The 23,495-nt window shown below is 49.3% G+C and overlaps 1 protein-coding gene across 7 annotated transcripts in view; it reads right to left on the bottom strand.

Moving 5' to 3' along the window:
• The window catches only part of NFATC1 (nuclear factor of activated T cells 1), a 115,414-nt gene extending 92,949 nt beyond the window's left edge, over positions 1-22,465 (bottom strand). For 5 of the 7 annotated variants that reach the window (XM_054059042.1, XM_054059044.1, XM_054059047.1 and 2 more), the window contains exons 1-3: positions 22,150-22,465; positions 11,874-12,972; positions 2,756-2,915 (exon numbers count right to left, since the gene is read on the bottom strand). In XM_054059042.1, the coding sequence (XP_053915017.1) occupies positions 2,756-2,915; positions 11,874-12,972; positions 22,150-22,261 (1,371 nt within the window). In that variant the 5' untranslated portion in view covers positions 22,262-22,465. Of the gene's footprint in view, positions 1-2,755; positions 2,916-11,873; positions 12,973-13,457; positions 13,716-17,921; positions 18,147-22,149 lie in introns of those variants that run through there. The other 2 variants (XM_054059043.1, XM_054059045.1) reach the window with 2 other exon arrangements.
• Between the last annotated feature and the right edge of the window lie 1,030 nt (positions 22,466-23,495).

Here is a 23,495-nt window from a genome sequence, read left to right as displayed (position 1 = left end):
GGCTCATTAGCCCTCAGAGGCATTCTAAAGAGCTCACAACTGTATCATTCCTAAGTGCAGAAGAGAGGGTGCAGCCGTCCCACAGAAGGAAATCCATAGGAAATCCTGCTGGCAAGAAATACACTGGGGACGCAGATGATGGAGAGATAATAAGGAGTGAGTGGCACCTTCCAGCACCAGGTCTGGGCAAGACTCTGCAGCCATAAGCAGCTGCCACCACCCACCAGTCTTACCCCTTCTGTGTGTGAGTGTAAACTCCCATGGCAGCGCATCATGCTCAGCACTTCCTGCCCTTTCCCAGGCTCAGGTTTGCAGAGGAGAGGAACATCATACACTGGCAGGCACTGAGCATGCCGCTGTGTCCCAGTGCAAAGCTCTTTAGCTTTATATGCAGCCCTCCCCAGCTACAGAGAAAAGTCAACAGCCTGCAGGAGCTACTAGCGCCATGGAAAAAAAGTGGTCTCCAACACTGGAATTCATATCACACCCATGAAAGACTCCTGCCTTCCTACACCATGCCTCTCCTCATCCAGCATGCTTGCCTCAGAAACCTTTGATTCAGATTTGGGGAGCAGGATACCAGTCAGAGGGGGTTTGACACAGACAAGAGAGGAATACACCTCTTCCATATTCTCCTCTTGTTGAAGATAAAGACCTTGGACAAAAGTAAAATTTAAGCAGCAACATAAGAAAGAGCTGCACACACAGGGCAAAAAAATGACATAACAGAGTAGTGCACCTGAAGACACTCAGATACTGTTTCAGCTTTTATCTGGGTGTGAAATTTAAAGTTTGGGTTCCTTTCTGTATAACACAGTGGAATGAATCAAACCCGATCCAAACACCTGCAACATCTGGAAATACATTGATTCAGAGATGCATTTTACAGCTTTTGTCAGTCACTTTAACAGAAGTTATTCCCTAGATATCCTCCTCCTATTTTAATTTATTTATAAGTATTTTCATTTCAAGTACTTCTTTACTTATAATAGCACTTACTATTTCCCTTATAAAAAGTATTTATAAGTATTTTCTTTTGGGTTTGAAAGTACCACGCATCCATCCAACTCTGGCCTAAGTCAGAAGCTTTTAAGTATTTCCTCAAACAGGTAACTATGGCTGGGATGGTAATGTCAGCGTGGAGAAGTGCTTTATATTTCTATTCATTTTGGAAAAAAGGATGTTCAGGTTGTAGTAAAGGGACTGAAAAATACATTAATCTTTATTAAACCGGTAGAGCCAGTTGACAGGGCTAGAACTAGCTGCTTCCTCCTCTCTCTCTTCATGCCCTTCTGCAATTTCCTCTCCTTGTTTGTGTTTGGAAGTAGCACGCTCCCCCATGACAGACCAGGACAGGGAAAAGTCTGGATGCATTTAGTCCAATTAAATATTGGCATCACATTCAGTCTTTCAAAAAAGCACGTACAAAACTTTAAATGCCAGGCTGGCCACGGTGAATTGATGCCTCCCCATTTACGTCTCCTTGCATCAAGCCACAAACAGACTAAGTATTAATTGTCACCAAGTGCGTCTGCCACAAACCCCTCTTTAATATCATTCACAAATGTTCTGCTAAAACCTTTCGTCTTTCAACAGATAACTTCCATAATCCCATGCCACTGATGAGCTTGGCAGAGCCGAAGAGCAAACTGTGTTTGCCACTGACAACTCCCATCACTTTCCTTTTTCAGCTGCCACAGCAGCACACAATTTCTGTAGTGGAATTCCCTGCCCAATGTCATCTCAAACTTGCTTCATTCCTTTGAACGACGTGTTTGCTAACACAGTTTTGCAGCAGATAAACAAACACACATGAGTCCTGCACGTGTGGTCTGTACACCATCCAGTCTTTTGACAAGCCACTGCAGCATTGTGGCATAAACCCAAGCAGCGTGAACACGGTGGCAGCACCTGCCTCTCTCTCACAGACAGTATCCTGACGCGCGTGGGTCGTGTGGCATTTGGACAGTGATAAAACCTGGGCTATGCTGCACAGGAGGTCACAACCCCAACAGAAGGCACTTAAATTTTAACTTCTGGGTAAGAAAGCAGCAGCTGAGGAAGGACAGGCATAGTTGCCTCTCTCCTACTACTTTTTTCTGCTTTTGTTTAAACAACTAAATGTTGTTCTTTGCACTCCTGAGAAAAGTCATTAAAAATGAATGAGACTAGTCATATAAATGAATTTAAGGGTCAGTTTACAGTGTTGTTACATTAAATGCTTTACATACAGTAATCGAAGAGTTCAGTAGCATTCATGAAACTAGATTCAGACCTCAGATGTTTTCAAGAGTGGCTGGAAGGATTTAAGAAACTAAATAGAAGAAACTCAAAAAGCCTTACTTTGCTCAGCATTCACTGCAACATCCAAACCAGCAACATTCTTCCACATTACTGCTACGGCTCTGCCCTCTGACAAGTGTTCACAGCTCTAATTAATCCAACCACAAGTTAAGGACTAAGAATACTGAGGCACGTTACCAGCTGAGTTGAGTACACGCTGCATGTCTGGAATCTGACTGTGCAGATCGGTCCACGGTCACTGCCTGTGCCGTGTTCATCCTGCTAAGAGCAAGTGGATGCTCTTGTTTTTAATAAAGACTTGGTTTAAAACACACTCTGATGTGCACTCACACACAGTGATCTTTGAGCACCGGAAAAATCTCCCATCACTTTTTGGGGTTGGAGAAGAAAGGGTGCTCACCACAGAACACCAAAATAAAAAACTTGTGCCTCTCATTATATATTTTGATACCTGAACAATGGGGTGGCCTCCTGCAGATGCCTTCACAGCCCCTCGACTGCCTTCTGTCTCGTAATGAGCTCGGTGGTGGGATTTCGGCTGCACTTCAATACGCAGTTCATAAGGTCCTGAGTGTGATGGCAGCTGCCAATCAAGGGCAGGCAGGGATGGGCTATAATGGAAAGGAAAATGTATTAAAAATTAATATCAAGTACAGTATCACAAACCAGAAGCATCCAGTACTATTACTTTAGAGACCACGTTTCGCAGTTCATCCTTCACCATGTTACATTTAAAATTTCATCAATATGGGTAATGCCACAACATAAGTAATTTAGAATGTAAAGGTTACTTTATGAAGATTTATGAGCTGAGCATACCTGATGGCCCAGATGTTATCCTGTTTGTAAACAAAATGGAAAAACACTAAGATACAGATTACAAGTATCTTAATATACTAATTCTTGAACCAAAAAGAGAAAGGTAGGCAGAAAGACGCAGAGGAATTTAAGGAGGAGGATTTCTGCTGTGGAAGTGAATGCCAAACCAGCTCTGTAGGAATTCTGCATTTAATGAATCTAATGGATTTCAACAAATTTGCTCAGTTTTCAGGGTGAGGAAAGAAGAAAAAAAACGTCATTTCCTAGCTTCTTTCCCAACACAAAACACATCAGAGTCTCAAAGAGTCTCAAAGTAATGCTGGCTTCTTTCTGGTTCACGCACTGCACAGAAACAAGCTCTGAAGACAGAACTTGCTTACAAATCCTACTAACAATGATACACAAGCTAGAAGATAAATCCTGCTCGCTCTTCCGGCCCTGTATTGACTCTGCAATTAACTGAAATATTAAGGACTCATTACTATCACACAAACAAGCAGAACCAACAGCATGCAATGGTGAGGAAGTGTCATTCTTAGAAACCACTTCTAATGTAAAAACACACTTAAAAATAGTTAGGAGAGCTCAGCTGTAAGAAATGCCAAGTTGGTGCTTTGGGGTAAAAAAATAGAGAAAGAAACAAATAATGACTGTTGAAACAGTGTTTGGCCTGAGACAAATTTATTGATCTTAAAATCAAAGCTAAAAGCTTCATGATGCAAATACTAATCTTAAGCCTAGCGTATATTCCCTCCTTTGGCGAATCCTCCTACCAGATGTTCTTTCAAAGGACTTTACATATAGTTAAATGGCACAACTGCAACATTGTCCTAATACACCAAATTTGACTACCTCTCCCATCAGGCCAGAGAAGACAACTAGCAAGCAGACAACCATGGTTCTCAACCCTTTTGTTGTTGCCACAGGCTGGGGCTACCTGCAGATGAGGAAGCTGAAGGGCTCATCAGCTCCCACCCCAGCCTGCGAGAAGGCTGGCCACTGAGGACTTACTGGTTCCCTGAATCGCTGCTAGAGCCCTGGGGCAAGGAGAGTCTGAGTGGTGTGAATCATGGCTGAAATGAGCTGGCTGGGAGGGAAAGGACGCAAAAGAGCTTCTACACTGGATGCATATATTACAGGGCAATGAAGACCTTAGAGACCTTAACCACTTACACCAGGGACTTTTTTTTGTTTTGCCTTGCCTTTTCTTTTTTTCTAAATCCAGCCCTTTATCACTGGCATATTTAACTCCTACCTGCTAGTGCACATGTGCATATAGACTTCAGGGTGTGCTAAGTTTATCTACATTATACTTCTTCATTGCTTATAAATTTGCCAATTTGAGCTCTGTGAGTTGAATGCCTCTAGACAGGCACTAAATGTATTACAGCGACCAGCTGGAGCCACTGAGTCTCAGTCTTGGATGAGGACCAGGACCACTCTCACTTCCTGGGCATCCTTTGCTACCCTAGCACGGCTTGCTGGCAAGTCACAGGCTTCACACTTCCAGCTACTCTGTACTCCAGCCCTCACGATGCAGAGCATCATCAAAAATAACAGAGAGGGAGAGAAGAAATTAGCCATACAGCTCCCAGCTCAGCTCAAATGGGAGCTTGTCCAAAAGAAAAGTGTTGCCTCTGTCACTATCCCTGAGGGTGTTCAAAAAACATGTAGAAGTGGCATTTTGGGACATGGTTTAGTAGGCATATCGGTGTTGTGTTGATGGTTGAACCTGATGATCTTAGAAGTCTTTTCCAACTGTAATGATTCTGTGAGGGCTCCCAGCTTTCATGAATATCTGGGGCCAGCAGGACATAGCAAGGCACCCTCTGCAAAGGCAAGATCCAGGGACAAATCCTGAGTTTAGTCACTGTCCCCCAAGCACAGGAGCCCCAGCCTTGGCTAGAGTCAGGACACTACATCCTCTGAGCTCCTGTGTAAGCTTCGACACAAAATGGCCAAGGCCCACCTTGCAGGCAAGAAGTGCTTCAGCTATTAGACAGTCATGCAAAGAGATGACAAAAAAAACACAGACAATTCGCCATTGTATATAGTCACTGTTCTTTGCCTAGCATGTTAGCCACACATACTTTAGTCTGAAAAAGTCTCAAAAAAATTTCTGGATAAACCATATTTGACTAATGATAAATGACAAAAGAGCAGAGCAAAACAGCTGTGTCTCTCCTGGTGATGATCAGCACACATTTTTAAACAGATGTTTCTGGTTTTAAGTAAATTCTGCGTTGATGGATCTTCTTTTTTTCTGAGGCCACAACATCTATCAGATTAGGAATTTTTAACACTCAATTAAAAAAGACAAACCTGACCAGCAGCTTGTAGCCCTCAAGTGAATTTTTTTTAAGATACCTGGAAGTAACAGTTCTGTAACTACTCACACCTTTTTTTTTTTTTAAAAAAAAAACAAAACCTACACAACCCCCTTTCAAATCAGCACCTGGAAATGTCAATATAATTAAGTTGTAAAATTCATGTTCTCAAATAAAACCTGAAAATAAAAATACAGTTTGCTATTTGCCTGCAATCTATCACCAAAATTCTGAAATAACACCTGCCCAATTATAAATTGACAATTAATGGCAGTTTTCCTGATAAAGGAAGCAGAGTGATGCATTTAACAGTGTCATGGGCTGGGGCTGTCAGAGCTATTTCCTATGTTAGGTTATCTTCATCATGCACTTAATTTCCTGCAGCTGAATGTGGTTAAAGGAAAAAGACACCAAGCAAATGGTGTAGTGGTAACATCAAATCTGGTTGCTGCAAGGAAACCTTATCAATTTGCAAAGGCCCAAACTACTTGATCTAGCCAGCATCATGTGGAGGTCAAGAAGAGAAATAAAAGGTCTTCATGCAGTCTTCCTATCAAATACACATTGGTGTATTTCCCTCAGATCGAATTTTCCACCAACTGAAAACCCGACCTATTCCTTTCTACACTGTAATAAATCTCACTGTAGTCCTCCTAAACGCTCTAGTGAAGAGCGGTTGTTTCAATGCAGCTTCACAAAACCTGGTGTCCGACTGCAGAAAACTCACTCTATGTAAGCCCATCCTACATAAATCAGATTACAAAACAGATGAATAGTGATTTATTTTGCATACACCAGATACACAATATGATTAAATCAAAAACAGATTATCCAGTCTGGCTGACTTCTGCCTTTAGCAGAAAGATTTATCAAGTCACAAAAGGGGGGGGGGGGGGGGGGGGGAAGAAAGATACTAAACAGGACACTGGGGACACTGGAATATATACCGGGAGGAAACAAAGCCAAAACTACTACTAAACTTTGCAAAGGTCTTTAAGCCCCATTGTCACATGACTGCCGTGCATTTGAAAATTAAATTATCATTACACTTTCTAAGCTACTAGATACCCAAGGCCACTTGAAAAGAGATTTGCAAACATGTTTGTCCTTAACTAGGCTGCTGTGTGTCAGAACAACTGTCTCACACAGGGACAAACGCTGCTCGTTGGCCAAGTACCACAGCATGGAGTCATCTCTCCCAGATAGCTGCCTGACAGCAGCATAAGCCACTGCCTGGAAGAGCAGGATGGTAAGTGACTTAAAAGCACTGTGGTTGAGACTGGGTGCCCTGCACTACTTCTTTTTTCTAACAAGGAGTGTTCCTCTGGAAACAAACACATTAACTAGAGAAACCACAGGGCTGCTGAAACTTTTACCAGGCTGTTAGCTTGCCCTGCTCCAACTGTGCACTAAATACAAATATGGTTACAATTTATTATTTATTGCCCCTGTCTCACATCAAAGCAGATGTCTGCTGAAGTTTCTTGTGTGTTTTTGGAAGGGTAAGAAAACAATGAAGATGCTTATATGTCTATCAACTAGATTGTGGTCAGAAAAATATACCTGCTTTGTATTTCACCTATGAGCTAGCGTGGGTGGATTTTTCTCTCTTTCTCTTTTTTTAATTTCCTGTCTGACAATTGAGCAATCTGTCTGCGAGCTGTTAAAATAGATGTTGCGTCCCACCCCAGACTTGGCTGTATTTTGCTGGCATGTGGAGTAAGCAGCTCCTGCGTGGAGTGCATGTGGTGCACTGGGATTCCTCACGCTTAAGTCTAAAAATGCAAGTGATCATCATATTCCCAGATAATATTTAACACAATCCTGAAATTCCACATTCAGAGATTGATTAGGAGGGAAATTTTGCATTTGTTGGCTTAGTGAAAGAACAAAAAACTGCCTGTGAGAACGGAGGGAACAAGTGGCTGGCATCACATCTCTGCTTGTTCTGAATTTAGAATCACATGGTGCTAAAATGAGCTAGTGAAGGAAGGCCATTAATAAGATGCTCACAGAGGCATTTGAATGAGCTGAAAACCAGCTGGGAGGAAACGTGGGGAGGATTAAAACAAACAAACAAACAAACAAACAAATAAATAAAAATCAGTTAACTGAGATAGGCTTCCAAGCAGTCCTCAGCCTTATGGTATAGCAATCTAATGTAACCAAAAGCCGCCACTACATGGTGGCAAACCAGATTTGTTGAAGCATATAAGTATCTCCATCCAGCATAAATATAGTAGGGAGAGAAATACATTAGAGCCATCCCTCAATTAACACTAATGAGTCCCAGGAGATGATCACCGACACACAGCCACAAGTTCCCATTCCACTGGGTCTTGCCCAGGCAGCTATGCCTTTGCTTTGTCTAAGGAACTTCCTCTTGCTTGCCATAAACTTACAAGTTTGCCATAAACACATAGGTCAGCAAATCCAGTGCTGCCGCACCAGTGATTTTCTCATCTTAAGATAGCTGGTGCCATTTTCCACCTTCAGAAAACCTCTATTTCTTGAGAAACTCAACTTCTCCCTTCAACTCAACTCAACAAAGAGGTTGTCCTCTTTCTCATGATCTGGAACAAAACATCTATTAAAAGAAAAAAAAAGAGAATCTAGAGCATCTGAAAGGTCCACAAATCAGAAGAAAGAAGGAAAAAACATGCAACATTTTAAAATCACAATTTTGAAGGAAATCAAGGTTTGGGCCTTTGATAAGCATTTTTTGCATGCTTGAGTTTAATACTGTCACAGTCACAAAAGCAGAATCAAAAAAAATCTAGAAAAACGAAGTCCATTGGTGCAGATAAAAGCCAAACAGTCTTTTGCAACTGGGAGACAGGTATCCAGCCACACATTCTCTGGGTGCTAACTACAGCCTCAATATGTAAAACTACATTACTCTCTCTGTGTCATCAAGAACAGATATATATATATTTGAGACTAAAAAGAGACTGCAGCTAAAGAAAATCTAGCTTTCAATGGTTAAAAAAAAATAAACTGTACAAGAAAATACAGTAGGGAGCCTTTATGACCCACCTGGAACTAGGCACCAATTCCTGGAAGCTCCTTTTGGTGTGGCAGACCTCAAACATGCCATACGTCCCACTAACAAACCCAACCATTTCTTTTTCCCCTCCCCCCAAGAAACACTACATTAAATGAAAAGCCAAGTCTTATAGGCCAATAAACTTCTTGGGTTAAACTGATGACACTTGAAATAACTATAATAAGTTACTTTTCAATGTGCAAGAAACTGTCTCTAGGAAATTTCAGGTTGTGTTTAGTTAAATATACCATCTAAAGAGGAAGGCATCCAAACTGTGTAAGATAATCAGGAATTGTGAGTGCCTACACTTTTTTGTTGTAATACAGGATGATTTGGGACACGTTAATGAGCACATAAAACAATAAAAATGGAATTATAGTTTTGAAAATAGGCACTAGCACTGCTCCCATACCCGAGGGCAGAAGTCCATTCCTGCACTACCATTTTGTCTTTGACATTTTTGCCCATATGGTTGGACTCAATAATCTAAGAGGTCTTTTCCAACCCAACGATTCTATGATTCTGCAGTACGCAGCACTGAGAAGTGATGGAGAAATGTCAGAGAAAGAAACACAACTGAGACAGCAAGGGCCTGACAAACACAGAGCATCACGTGTTCATACAAAAGCTGTGTGGTAGAGTGCTTCTTTTTAAACTATATGCTACATTAACAACAAAACATGGACTACAGACAGAAGCTGCTTGCATTTGAGTGAGAAAGTACAATGCATAAATACTGAAATTTTTTGAAAAAAGAGACCTTGGAGCTAGAAGCTAAAGCAGAATTTCACAAAGACCATCTCTGGACTTTCTGCATAACGATTTAACTCCAGTAGTTTTTGAGGCATGCAGGTTTATTTAGGTAACTCATTTTGGTCTGGAAAAAGTGCAATTCCCATTGCCTCAGGGCTTGTTCCAGAGCTTCCCTTGAAAATTTCTTCTTGGTCTCCAAGTATTTTCTACATCCCAAGATTTAGCACAAGGCCCTAGGCTGCAACTGAAGCATCACAGATAACCCTGAGTTACCTTGGGCAGCTTCAGCCTCAGCTGCAGCATCAGAGTCTGCCCTCCCACCCCATCTCATGATCCTCAGCACTCTGTTCCATCCAGGAACAGGGTCACATATTCATGGCCCTTGAGGGGGATACAGGAGCCCAAATCTGCTCCGAAAAGGCCACAGCCCAAGGACTGAGCTGAGCCTTCAACATCACAGTCCTCTTAAGCAACCAAGAGAAGCACGCGGCACAGAAAGACTGTGTTTCTGTTCAGGCAAGCATTTTTATACACTTGTTACACGCTCTTATTATTCCTTTGCTCCAGGACTTGAAAAGCTTAAAGCAGATTGAGCTTTAATCAGAAAAAAATGAAAAACATCATCATTTTTAGAAGCAATACAAAGAAGCGGTTTCCCTTTTAGACTGATGCCCACTACAAAGCCCTGGGAATGGAGACAGCACCCAGCTGACAGTCTGCCGGAGCCTGCTCCCCTCTGCCCCAAAGAGATGGGAATGCAAGAGAGGCAGGGAAAGGCGTCAGTAATTTTCCAAGGCACGCTGGCTTTTGATGAAAATTGTACCGCATATTCAGGAAGAGACAGAGGAGGTAATCAAATCTGGTTATCTCAAAATCATTAGGACAGGGTAGATTTTGGAGCACGAGTTGTTTGTTGGAACCCAACCCTGCAGCCCTTGCATTTGAAATGGAACAGATGTGTAAAATAACAGGAAAAAAATCCAGCTTTGTTGTGACAAATTCTTAACCAATTTTTTTTGAAAGATTTAAAATAACATAGTTTCTGTTGCGTAGGCTGTGATCCTGTTGACGTTCGTGCTCAGTTGCCCAGCACTTTCATATACATGAAACGAGAGGTATTTTTGGTCGAAGGAAGCGCAGTCAGTATATCTGATTGGTAAAATAACTTAAAATCACATTTCGACAGTAACTTCCAACTGCCCCAGAGCATGAGTTAATGAGATCACATGGAAACATATTGTGAACCAGGAAACATATTTTATACAAAACCAAAACAGTGGAAAAAAGTGTTAAATACACAACGCTTCACCATTCTTGTTTGTGTTAGCGCACAGGCACGCCGGGTGCCTCCTGACGGACTGCAGCAAAGCGCCTACAGACCGCTCACTGCAACAGAAAGCTAAAATCCTGTTTGGTCAAACTGTCCTGTTACTGCCTTGTCTTTGGCAAAAAGCAGCTCCCTGACACAAAAGCCCACGGCCAGCCACTCTGATGAACACAGGCTACTTCGCACTTCTGTGCGAGAACACAAAAGGTTTGTATAAGAATGCAGAAACAGAACACAAAAGGTTTGTATAAGAATGCAGAAACGCTCTGACAGATTTGCCCAGTGTTACAAGCCTCTACCTCAGCTCCAAAAGGCAGTGAGTGCTTACCCCTGGCTGGCTTGGCCACACCCAAAGGGACTACTGCATTTCGCAGCACTGAATTGAGCCAGGGTCCTGCAAGGAGCTTAGGCAACACAGAGACAAGGAGGAGGAGAATTATGAGGAAGAGGACCACAGCACTACAGACGGTAACACAAAGGGCCACAAAGCTCAATCTCAGTTTTGGGAGACAGCAAATGGCAGAGAGCTGCTGCCTGGAGAAAAATGAGACTAGAAAGGTTGACAGCAGGGAAGGTATTGCTAACTAAAACATTTCAGCTACATGTCCACATCCTTCATTTTGAGAAAGCCAGCCTTGCTGTCAAAACTAAAGAGACAGAAGTGGTTGGGTAGTGGAGTGGCCATGACAACCAAGGACTTGGATCAGTGTGCAAACTTTCAGAAAGCAAAACTCTTTTCTTGCACCATGTGCCACTGCATGAACACCCTTAAGAAGACTTCAAAATAAAGGCCATAACTAAGACCGAAAGAGAAAGCAATGGTTGTCACAGAAATGCTGACTGTTCTGTGGTGCTTCCTACCTAGGGTTGTGTTGTGATACCTACATGTGACCAGTATCCTATAATCTGACAAAGAAAGTTTTCTTCTTTAAACACAAAAATGGTGGGGAAAGGGGAGGAGGGGGGAATAAAATTACTGTCTAGCGCAAAACTGCCCTGTTGCCTGACAAGCTTCTGCGTTTCCAGACTATCCAGGCTGGGGCTTGTCCCCTGGGAAGCAGATAACCATTTACAACCCACATTTGGACAACTTCTTGAACAGACTTTCTAATATTTCAAAGCTTTACTCATGGTTGCACCACACTGACAATGGAGGCAGTGCTGCAAGAAAAAGCTAAGCAGAATGAGTGGATGGGCAGATTTGGTGGGAAGCAGAGACAAGAAGGGGAAGGAATTAAAAAAAAAGCATGCAATAAAGACATTAACAGGACTGCCCTCTAAGCTGGGGTTCCCTTACCTCATGTAGGATGTCGGGGACAGAGACTTTGGTTTGGCCCACTGGTAAGGATGCTGTGGCACAGACAGGTACTGCTCACAGAAGTTTCCTTTCCTGATGTGCTGAAAGCTGGAGAAGTCTTCTGGTGACAGATCGGCAGTTGGTGATATGGTCCCATGGTCCTCGCCAGTTGGTTCAGTTTTGAGAGTCATGGACGGAGTGTGGTCAATGGCGGTTTTCCTCGACTTGATGGGAATCCCATCATTCATATCTATGGTGCTGTCAGTGGTGAGGGCATTGATGGCAGCGACAATGGCAGAGCTGGTGTACTGGTTGGTGTTCCCCAGCCATGTCTCATCCGTGACGCTTACCCGTGGCGAGTTTTGTGGAGAAGGTGTGGGGGAGTGATGCGGGGAGTAGGAGGTCTGCCGGCCATTGAGGCTGTACTTTCTCTTGTTGCAGGGAGATGGAGGTCTGGAGTTGCGAGCCCCCAACCAGTTCTCCTCTGTGATGCTTGTCCTAGGAGATGTCGAGGGAGAGTGCCTTGGGGAACTGAGCAAAGTGCAGGCCACCATGCTGCGCTGGTAGCCCTCCTCTGTATCAGTGGTCTTTGGAGAGACACATGGGGACTGCCACGGAGAGGTCTGGGGTGAAGTGTATGGATACGAGTAGTTGGACTCATAGGAAGACGCTTCAGAGTTGCAACTTCTGGAAGACAAGCTACTTGCTGGACTCAGGCAGGACGGGTCTCTGTATGCCTCAATGTTCGGTAAGTTCAAAGTGGCAGTGGACGGCGACCGCTTGGCATTTGGGATGGCCTCCTCAATCTCATCATGGAAAAACTGGTTGTTGTTATGATGAAGTCCCATGTAAGAAGTGATCTCAATTCTAGGGCTCTCCAGCGCGGGAGCTCCATTAGGCCTGATGTTTGGTGGCATGTAATACTCAGAGGCCCCGCTGTCTATGTGTCCTCCATATCCAGAAGGATGGTTTGTCGATGGAACAACTGAAATGACAGGATTTGATGTCTGAAGGCCATGACATGGAGTTGACAATGAGGAATGTGCCACATTTAGGGGCAAGCCAGCATTTACGTTTGAAGACGTATAATTATAGTGTTCTGGAAAAAAAAACCCAAACAAACAGAAAAGAATTATATGAAGTGCTGCACAAATATACTCACTCCAGCTGCTATGGAGAGACATGGCACAAAAAGCACAGCACTCTTAACAACCCAGCCCACAGGCGCACCACGCTAAGCAAGAAGCTGAAGACTAGCACCCTTGAAAATGCCACTTATTGAAAAGCACAAGACAAGCTGTCTTGGGAGGGGGATGTACACGAACTCAGTTTGTCTCAAGGACACTCTTCTTATGTGAACCTTCAAACAAAAAAACAAGTCTTCAAGCAACGGTGCTTCAGCATTCAGGCTGCAATGCCGCTCAAGAGATATGTTTTTACATAAGTGAGCCTAATTCCCTCTCTGAAAAGTTAGAATACAGAAAAAACACAGGACAGAAAACAAAAGAGGAGGCAGACTAAAGCAAAGACCATGACCAACTGCATCCTGTTAAAAAAATTACACACAACTGAAATTTCCATTACCTCAAGTTTCCAACTGGTTCCAGTTAAGTAGGATTTTGGAACAAGATGGATCTATCGACCTGCTCTGGTTTCTGGGACTACTTATCCTCCAGCTCAGGTGGCAGAGGCCAGGTGAAGGACAAGCATGGATTTCTCACTATTTCACGATAGCCAAAATACTAGGCACTGGGAGCAGCGTGCTTTTGGCCAATGGTCCACCCATTTAACAGCTCTAGGTGTATACCAGCAATAGCAGAGTTGCACATTCGGTGCGGAACACCTGGAAGGTGACAGATCACATCGCAGACTCACATCAATAGGATCACTGACGCAGCACAGGGGAAGCACCTGCCCTTTGTGTGCCTCTACTTCTACTGCACTACGGGGACCAGCACCTCAAACCTGGTCTGCAGGAGACCACCCCTGCCTCACCCCACTGTTTTGCCAGCTTCAAGAGACCCTTTCAGCTTTGCTCTCCCATTCCACGTCTGCATACATGTTTTTTTTTGCCACCTGGAAACACCAACGGGGTAAGCACAGTGAGAAGGGCAGCCCTTAACCAAGGGCAATGTGCCCCTGATGCTCAGAGCAGTGCAAGCATCAGGAGTGTGTGTGTGTGTATCCCCCCCGCCGCGTGCTTTCTGATACAGGGAGGCTCTGCTTCACCAAGCACATGTGGGCCAGAGCCCCTAATGTCAGTACCTCTTACCTTACCGGTAAAAGACAGCAAAACCTTTGTATCAGAGACAACAGCTGCTGAACTCTGGGTCTGGGTAATGCTGTTCTGCAGGTTCCTCTTGGCATATTGGAAATGCACCCAGCTCCAGTCCTAAGCTGCACTCTCAGCGCATCAGCATTCCCTGAGGTCTGTTACGGCAGTGGCACTTTGCTACAGGACACCGGGAAACTCTGCATCCACCCTGGCTGCAGCAGGTCCTGGGAAGATTTCCCTTTCTTCCTAGAAGACAAGCTTCCTTGGCAATCACCCTTGCTCACCTTCCTTAGGGAGATGCGGGAAAGCTTTGTTAATTACTTCAGCTGTTATTCCCAATGCCACCCACTCCCCGGGAGCGCTGCAGATGCAAACGAGCCTCCAAGCTGGTAACACCAGCGCAGCAGGCTATTCTCTTTCTTTTGTTTATCAGCTCAGCCCTCTCTGGTGTCATCCTCCAGTCATCCCGCGCTCACCTTTCTTGCTGGCAACAACTCCAAGGCAAATGGTACTTAGGAAGAATTAATGTCCTGTAGCAGTTTCACAGCAACTCTGCGATGTTCCAGCTAATGCACATCATGTCAGGTAAGCATCAGGAACAATTAGCAACAACTTTTGAACTCACGTTCTCATCTGCCTTCAAAGCCTGGCCATTTACTGAGGAAGGGTCATTAAATTACACCAGAGCATGCCACAAATAAAACCATATTATTCAAATCACACTGCAGCTTCACTCTCTATTCCAAGAACAAGGCAAGTAGGGACTGTGGAGAAAGAGGTGCTATTTTGAAAAGGATAAGAAGAGCTGATCTGCCTGAGGGTCCAAAGTCCCTCCTTCCAAAATTAGTCCCTTTTGTTCTGCCCTGCCACATGGCCACTCAGTGTCACCACACACCACCACTTCCCTCTCACTCTTCAAGGAAAAAAAAACCCGAAGCAGTATAAGAGTGGTAAGACCTTCTCCATTTCAGAAATCAGCTCAGAGAAAGGGTCTAAGCAAGTGCCTTCAGAGCAGCTTCAACCCCTTCACTTCTTCCTCCATCTTCAGAGGAAGGTGATGTTGCTGGTACTGGGACTCCAGTAAGGCTCTTCCATGAACACTGCACAGACCCTTCCACAGCCTCCTGGCCCAGTGTGCAGGTGGATGATGCTGGTGACATGGCACAGCTGGATGCTGCCTCCAGCCTGTCCCCATCACGCAGCCAGACACTCCAGGCAGGGGACCACAGGTTCCACGCACTACCCCAGCTCAGCACCCAGCAGATGGGCTTTGCAGATGGGGTGCAACAGCAGCATCTGCTGACTGCAAAATCAGAGCCTTTATATCTTTTATCAAAAATAAATAGGTAGAGAAACAAAACAGCAGGGATAATTATTACTTGCATAGAAAGGACTGTGAACCCAGCACTTGTCTTGAAATCTAATGCACAACTAAGATGAAATTCAAGCACTGAAGTCCGCTGGCGATCTGCAGCGCAGGGCAAATAGGCAATACAAGGGCTCAGACTAGCCTTTGGAATCCAGCTTTAAAAAAAAATAATTAAAAGACAGACTCAATTGCTCCAAGCAACAAGCTCCCCTGATGCCCATGGCAACGAATAGCCTCCTTCAGAACTACTATGAATATTTTTCAAAGCCAGCTTTCAAAGGGCCAAGAAAAGTAAAGTTTCATATAACTACTCACACAATAGTACTCAAAACTGAAAGAAGCAAGATCCAAAGCCTTCCAAACATATTTAGATATCTTAAATTTTCAGGCAGCCTGTACAAAGTATGCCTACCAAATATAAAAGCCCCAAAGGGGCTTTATACCCTAGGTAAAACTTTCTGGTTCACCAGCTAAAACCCACTGGCTATAATTTCTGAAAAAGCACATTTTTCTGCACACCGCCCATGTTTACAAAATTAATCAAATGCACATATACAGTCAGCATTCATAACATGCTAAAGTTTTCCTGCCCAAGGTAAATTCGACAGTCTTGACAGACGGTAGACAGAGGCATGAAACTGCATACTGCAGCCACACAGGATATTTTGACTGTGCTGATAGGGATGAAAGGAAAGTAATGCTCTAGCATGGAGTCAGTCTCAAGACCGTGATCCACAGAAGCCCGCAGGACCAGTGCACTTACTATCAAAATGCTTTTAATAGTGTATTTTAATAGCTGGTGCCAAACCCCAGTATGAGACAGGCCAGTGCAGTTCTGCAACAGTTCTGTTCCAACAAATCCACATATACACTCAGCATACCTGGGATAAGAAATTGGACACACTGATTTGTGAGTGCATCTTATACTACATTTCACTTTGCGACAATATAAAAAACTCTTTTTGTTTTTCACTTAATTCCACAGAGAAAAGGTTTTATTCATCTCTGCCATTAAAAGGCTGACCCTGCAAGGGCCTGAGCACCATCAGTTTTTATTTATAGTCTTTAATTAGGAATGCTGAAGACCTGCATCTCAGAGGAGCTTCAGCACAGGTGAGGGGTTATTCCACATTTTCTACAGATGAAGCCAAGTCAAGGTCTGTGTTTAAATTCATGCTTTCAAAATTGCCTAACTGAGTTAGGTACTTGTCCCACTAGGACTTCTGACAATTAGCTTAGGCCCCTCCACTTTCCCGGTGTCTGATTACCAGGACACACATCTGAAAGGCTTGGTGCGATACTCTTAAAACTACCTTTTTACTAAAAACTATTTGGACACTGACAACATGCCAGAGCGCTGGGCGACTGGGGAACGTTACGTCTTCATGTGCATCCTGGCAGGCTGCAGTACACAGAGGATTTGGGAACTTGCTTAAATTTAGAGGCAAAAGATGAAGCCCAGACACAGAGACAGCCTTACTCTGACGCTGCGTTCAATCATCTGCTTGTATGGGAGCTTTTTATGGTGCCTAGCTACCGCCGACCCGTAAGCAGCCAAACTCATACCAGGAACCGACAGCTTTTTCTCTGCGTCCATTCCAGACTTGTCTCATTTCCACCTGAAGTATCGTTAGAACTCACCAAAGCAGGCAGCCAGACCCAGACACCGGAGTTGGGAATGGTGTTACTTGCGATGAATTCCAGCCCTTCTTTTTTATTTACAGATGACCTTCAAGCTAAATCCCGCGCCCAACAGCTCTCTCCGGCTCACGGGGGGGAGGGGGAGGTGGTTCTTGAACTGACCCAGCAACTGGGGGTTGTTGAACTCCGCAATGGACGAGCCCCAGATCCCTAATTTCTCCCGGGGACTCCGAGCGCTATGCGAGGGGGGGCGCGCCCCGCAGACCCCGAAGATCGCCCGGGCTGCTGGAGCCGGCTGGAAGAGCTCAAACAATCATTAAGTGCCACAAACCACGCACCGGCTGCCTCCCGAGCCGCACCCCGCGGCCGGGTGCTGCAAGGGCACCGCCAGGCAGGACCGCACTCACATCCCGTGCGGGACTGCGGCTCCTCCTCCCCGCTTCTCCCGGAGGGACAACCTTTCCCCCCGCCCCGAGCCGCGCAGGACCCCCGCAGCATCGCTCCCCCTGCATCTCGGGTGCTACAAGATCCCCGCAGCATCCCTCCCTCTGCTAGCCGGAGGGAGCTCCCCGGGAGCTAGCCCGGAGGGACAAACGTGCCCCCCCGCGCAGGACAGGACAGGACCCCCCGCACATCCCTCTGCCTACATCCCGGGAGCTGCTCCGGGAGGACAAACGTATCCGCCCCCGCGCCGTGCCAGGCAGGACCCCCCCGCAGCATCACCTCCGCCTGCATCCCGGGAGGTGCCCCCGCCGCCACCCACCTCCGCCCTCATCACTGTGCTTGAACTCGAAGAGGAAATCGAAATCGAACTCCTGCTCGGTCTCCACGCCTGTCATGGCTGCCCGGCACCCCGCGCTCGCCCCGCGCCGTCGGTGCCGCCTCGTCACGGCCGGACCTCGGGGCGGCGGCGGGCGGTAACGTGAGCCTGGCCCCGACGGGCTGCCCCTCTCGCTGCCGCCGCCGCCTCCGACCCGCCCTCTCCGCTGCTGTTGATGTTTCCGGGTCGATACAAACAACGGCGGTGCCCGCCTCCCCCCTCCCCCGGGCTCCGTCCCTGCGGTGGGGGCGGCACCGGGGGGGGGGGGGGGGGGGGCCCAGAACCTCGGCTGCCCGGGGGCGGGATGGGGAGCCCGGGAACAGAGGGACGTCATAGAATCAGGGAATGGTTCGGGTTGGAAGGGACCTTAAAGATCATCCAGTTCCACTCGCCCCCCCGCCATGGGAAAGGGACACCTCCCACCAGATCAGGCTGCTCAAAGCTTCATCCAACCCGGCCTTGAACGCCTCCAGGGATGGGGCAGCCACAACTTTTTAGGCAACCTCACCGTGAAGAATTTCTTCCTAATCTCTAGTCTAAATCTTCCCCCCTCCAATTTAAAGCCATCCCTCCTCGTCCTATCACTTCGTGCCTTTGTAAAATGTCCCTCCCCAACTTTGCTGGATCCCTTCAGGTACTGGAGGCTACTCTAAGGTGTCCCCGGAGCCTTCTCTTCTCCAGGCTGAACAATCTTTACTCTCTCAGCCTGTCCTCACAGTAGAGGTGCTCCAGCCCTCTGATCATCTTGGTGGCCCAAGACTTGGCTTTATGCTGCGGATTCCACCACTGGACACGGTGCTCCAGGTGGACCTCACCTGCTCCCGCCCGGCAGCCCCACTCGCTGCTGCGGATGCCGGTTTCCCGCCGAACGGGACAGCTGCGGCGCTTCCCGCCCTCGGCCAGGGGTCAGGGGAGGGGGAAAGGCTGGGATCGCGCTGCCTGCCGGCCGGGTTCCCGCTCTGTCCCTCTCCTCGCCGCTAAGGCTTCCTCTGAGAGTCCCCAGCGCCTGCGAGCCGGGGAGGCTTCGCTTTCATTTATTCATTATTTATTCGACTTAGTTGCAGCACCCACTAGTGCCAAGTGCTATAAAAAGCGCATGGGAGTGGGGCCGGTAACGCCGTGCGCCCGGGAGGGAAAGGTCCGCGGTGTCGTGTGGGCACGGCGGGGCGCTCCCCCGACCGCGGGGGTTAAAAATCGGGGAAAAATAGACTCCCTTTCTGTTCAGAAACGCGCTTCTTCTGTCAGACGATACCGCCCCGTTCGAAAGTCTCCGCCAGGCAAAGGAGATCCCCGCCCCCGCAGCTCGGCTCCCGACATCCCCGAGCTTCGGGCCGGTTGTCAAAAGGAATAGTTTTTCAAAGCGGTTATGGAAATGATATCCCTTTATAAACTCAGGGAATACCATTTTCCAGGCGTACGGCTTAAATCTCCGTTACGAAGTGCCAGGAAAACACAACTTTTTTCCATCAGAGCCCGTTGTGCTTCCACCCCCGTCCCGGCCAGCCGCGCCGCAGCCCCGGGACATCGCGGGGACCTCGGCTCTGCCCTGGGGGTCCCGGCCGCTGCTCCGAAGTGCGGAGGCCAAGTCATCCAAGCGTGCAAAAGGGCCTGGGCAGCGGCGGAACCCCCTCGCCTGCCGCTGCCGCCTTGCGGGGGCCGGGTCCCCGCGGGATGCCGGAGCCGTGCTCCGCCGGGATGGGGGAGATGTGACACACACACACACACACCCCGGCATGGGGGAGCTATGCTCCCCCTCGGATGGGGGAGACGTGCTCCCCTTGGGATGTCGGAGCCGTGGCCCCTCGGCATGGGGGAGCCATGCTCCCCCCAGGATGCCGGAGCCGTGACTCCCCCCGGGATGCGGACACGTTTCCTCCTCGGGATGCCGGAGCCGTGCTCCCCTCGGGATACCGAGGCAGAGCAGGGGGGGGCGCCCCAGCCCGGGAGAGGGGCCGCGCCGCAGGGACGAGGGTCCCGCTGTGCCCGCAGCCCCTGCCCAGCGGCGGACCCCGCACCCGGCCCAGGGCGTGCAGCCCGGGCAGCCCCCGAGCCCCGACCCCCGCCGCGCAGCCCCTCGGTTCCACGGGACTCGCCCTCCCGACGCCTCTCTGCTCCCCATCCTCTGCCCCGAAGGGAGGCGAGGACGAGCTCCTCAGCACCCGCTGCTCTCGCTCCTTTGCCTCTCCCGCATCTGGTACCTGTGGGACAGGCGAATCGTCCTGAAGTGTTTACGGGCGGCCTGATTTGCCAGCGCCATAAATATCATTCCTGTCAATGAAGTATTTCCATTGGCGCCCTTCCCTTGGAGAAGGAGGAAAGATGTACTCCACGGAAAGCTAAAACTGAAGCTATGCCACAGGTGGGGAGAAAATAACAGCGTCGCGCCAGTTAATAATCCAGTTTAAAACAGTTGTCATTCACCTGGGGAGAGCGAAAGGAGCGACGGGCGAGCGATGCGCCCCGGCGAGGATCCCCGAGCCCCCCCACTGTCCCACCGCAGCCCCCCCTGCGGTCAGCCCGGGTGTCCCAGCTCCCCTGGTGCAAACGAAGATCCGAGAAAGGCCCCAGGGACGGGCTGCTCTAGTTCAGCCCCGCACCTGAAAGAGAATTTGACTTGTCCAAGGCGTCAACCCACTGGTGTTCTCAGAGACAAAGGGCTCTGCCCCTCACCACGACCCAGAGAACAAAAAGCAGAGTCCTATGACCAGGACACCTTCCGAGAGTTTCTTCCCAGACTGAGCAACAAACCTTTGTCGTAGTTTGGCAGTCAAGGGGCACCTTAATTTGCAGGCAGCGATCCTGACTTGCAGGGCTCCCCTACGTGTTTCCTGCATTGGGTCACACTTTCTGGCTGGCCTCATTTTCTTAATCCCTTACAAAATACATCAACAGGGAAGGGAGACACTGACGAGGGCTGGCAACATTTTAACACGGGCATCAGAAATGCCACAGAAATACAGAAGGGAGATTTTTTTCTTTTTGACAAGAGGCTCCAGTCTGCTTTTTGTGTCGGGTGCCTCGGGGTGTAATTCTTACAAGTCAGTGCATTCAGTGCCCTCGAAGCGCAGAGCGATGGGAGCGCCATGCACGCAGCACTCGGAGGTCCGAGCGTGCGAAACGCAAGTGAGCCAATGCAATTAAACAAAACGTAATTAACTTTCATCCAAAAAGGCGCTCGCACGCTTCAAAGGCGGAGCCGCAGTCCCAGCCGCGCTTATAGCTTTTGTATTGGCAGGATCCTGTCAAACGAAGCGAACCCTGCAGCGAAAACATCTATGTTAAAAAGAAAAGGTGGGTCCTGAGCACCCATCCAGCTTTACGGGGACAAACCCGGGGAAGGGAGCCCGTTGCCCAACGCTGCGGAATAAACGCCTTGCACTTCACACCTCTCTCCTTCCTCGATGCGCGGGCTCGAGCCCTTAAAACCATTTTAGTCCCAGCAGCAAAGCGGCGGCACTGCTAGGTCTCAAGGAAAGTTGGGATGCCGGGGGAGCACAAGACAGAGGGCTGCCCCGGGGGGAGGGTATGCCCGGGACCGCCCGCGGGTCCCCGCTGCCCGGGAGAAGCGAGGTGCGGAGCTCCCCCAGCAAGCAGATGCTCGGGGGGAGGGGACAAGGTCCCGCCTGGCACAGCCGAGGCTGAAGCCGGTCCCGGTTCTGCCCGAACGCTGCCCCCATCAGGACCCAGTGCAGCCGCACAGCCCCCCGCGAAGCGCTTCCCGAGCCCACGATCCTTCTCCCTAGAAACTTTGCGTTTCCAGCGGCACTGTCGCAGCAGGGTTACCGAGAGGCACAGCAACAAGTCATAACAGATAACCAGGGTGGCGGAGAGCCCGCAGGTCCCCGAGGCGGCGGGAGCCAATGCGGGGCGCAAGGAGCGCTGCCGGCAGAGCGGCGCCCGGCACCCGCGTTTTGGGGAGGGCTGCCTCAGTTTCCCAAGAGCGACGGATGGCTGCAGCGACAGGGTGTCCTCTGCACCCCCCCCCCGAAACCGAGCCCGGCTCTGCGCAGGGAATCCCCGAGCCCCTGCCCGGCCCCGGGAGCGGCACCGCGGGGGGCGGCGTGCGAGAGGCGAAGGAGACACCTATTGGCAAGCGACCGCAGGCAAAACCTCCGCAAGCCGCGGGGGACACCGGGGGACACCGCCGTCCGCCTTCCTTCCCTCCCGTTACCTTCCTCCGCCGCCTTCATGGTGCTGCTCGGCTCCGCCGCCGGCCCGTCTCTCCCTCTGGCTGCGTCCCGCGACGGCGGCGCGGCGGCGGCCCGCGGGGCAGCGCTCGGCATCCACCCGGCGGGGCGGCGGAGCCCCGACCCCCGCCCGCTCGGCTCTCACGGCCCGGGGACGGGACCCGCGCCGCCTCCGCGGAGGCAGAGGAGCTGGCGGCGGGGCATGGAGGGGAGGGCGGGGGGTGCGCGGGGACGGGACGGAGTGCGGAGCCGAGCGGGTGTGCGGAGCGGGGAAGTCTCGCTCTGACGCAGGGCTGCGCGCCCAGCGCCGCCTTTTTAAAGCTGGAAAACACCACCACCACCACCCCCCCGCGCTCCCCCCTCCCTCCGCGCACACACACACTCACACACACCCCACCTCCCTCCCCCTCCCGGCCCCTCTCCCCGCCCCGGCCCCGTGATGTCAGCCGCGGACAGCGGGAGGCGGGCACCGGCGGGTCCCTCTGCGGGGCACGGCGGCCCCGGCCCGCCCAGCACTGGCCCCCGGGCGCCGCGGGAGCCGGGAGCGCTCCTGGAGGGCGACGGGAGAGGAAGGAGAGCCCGGCGGGACAGCGCTCCGCATCCACCCGGGAGGAGGGGAGGAAAAAAAAAAGTGAAAAAAAAAAAAGCAAAAGCGAGGCACCCTCGCATGCTGAAATAATTATGTAAAAATCGCAGGCTTCCCCCGCTGTGGAAATTTGGAAAAGAGCATCAACTGGCAGCCGAGAGAAAGGAAAATCCCATTCTGCTAAATTACTAACAGACCCGGCGGACTTGGTTTCAGTCGCTCCAGATTTATTATTCTTATTATTTATTATTCTGTAAATATCGCAGCAACACAGTTGTAGCTCATCACTTCTGGGGGGGGGGGGGGGTGGGTGCGGAGCGGGGGAAGAGGTTTCCAACCCGCAGCGACTCTTCTTCCCACCTCGCACCTCTGAGGTGCCCCGGCCCGGCACCGGGGCGACGGGCAGGATAGGAAACTCCGCCGCTCCCAGCCCTGCTCCCTTCTGCTCCCGCAGCTGGCAGGAGAGGACCGTACTTTCCTATTCGGATTGGACGGCGGCGTGCAGAGAGTTGGGGTGGTTTTGAGCATATCTGGTGTATGAAAAAAAAAATCATAAATCTAGTGCCTGACACCCATATGCGCTTGAAAAATAAACCCAATATAAACGAAATCCTGCCTGCTCCTGGGGAGCTGGAGGACGCGGCTAGTTCGTGGGGGCGAGCTCCTCCACTGAACCGCGGTGGAAGCCAATTCCCACCCTAGAGCGCGCCCGAGGAGGAGCACGGAGCCCCGCACCCCGCACCC

This window comes from Cuculus canorus, chromosome 2 (assembly GCF_017976375.1).
Source record: "Cuculus canorus isolate bCucCan1 chromosome 2, bCucCan1.pri, whole genome shotgun sequence".
NCBI classification, from domain to species: Eukaryota; Metazoa; Chordata; class Aves; order Cuculiformes; family Cuculidae; genus Cuculus; species Cuculus canorus.
This window is presented reverse-complemented; position numbering and strand designations above follow the sequence as displayed.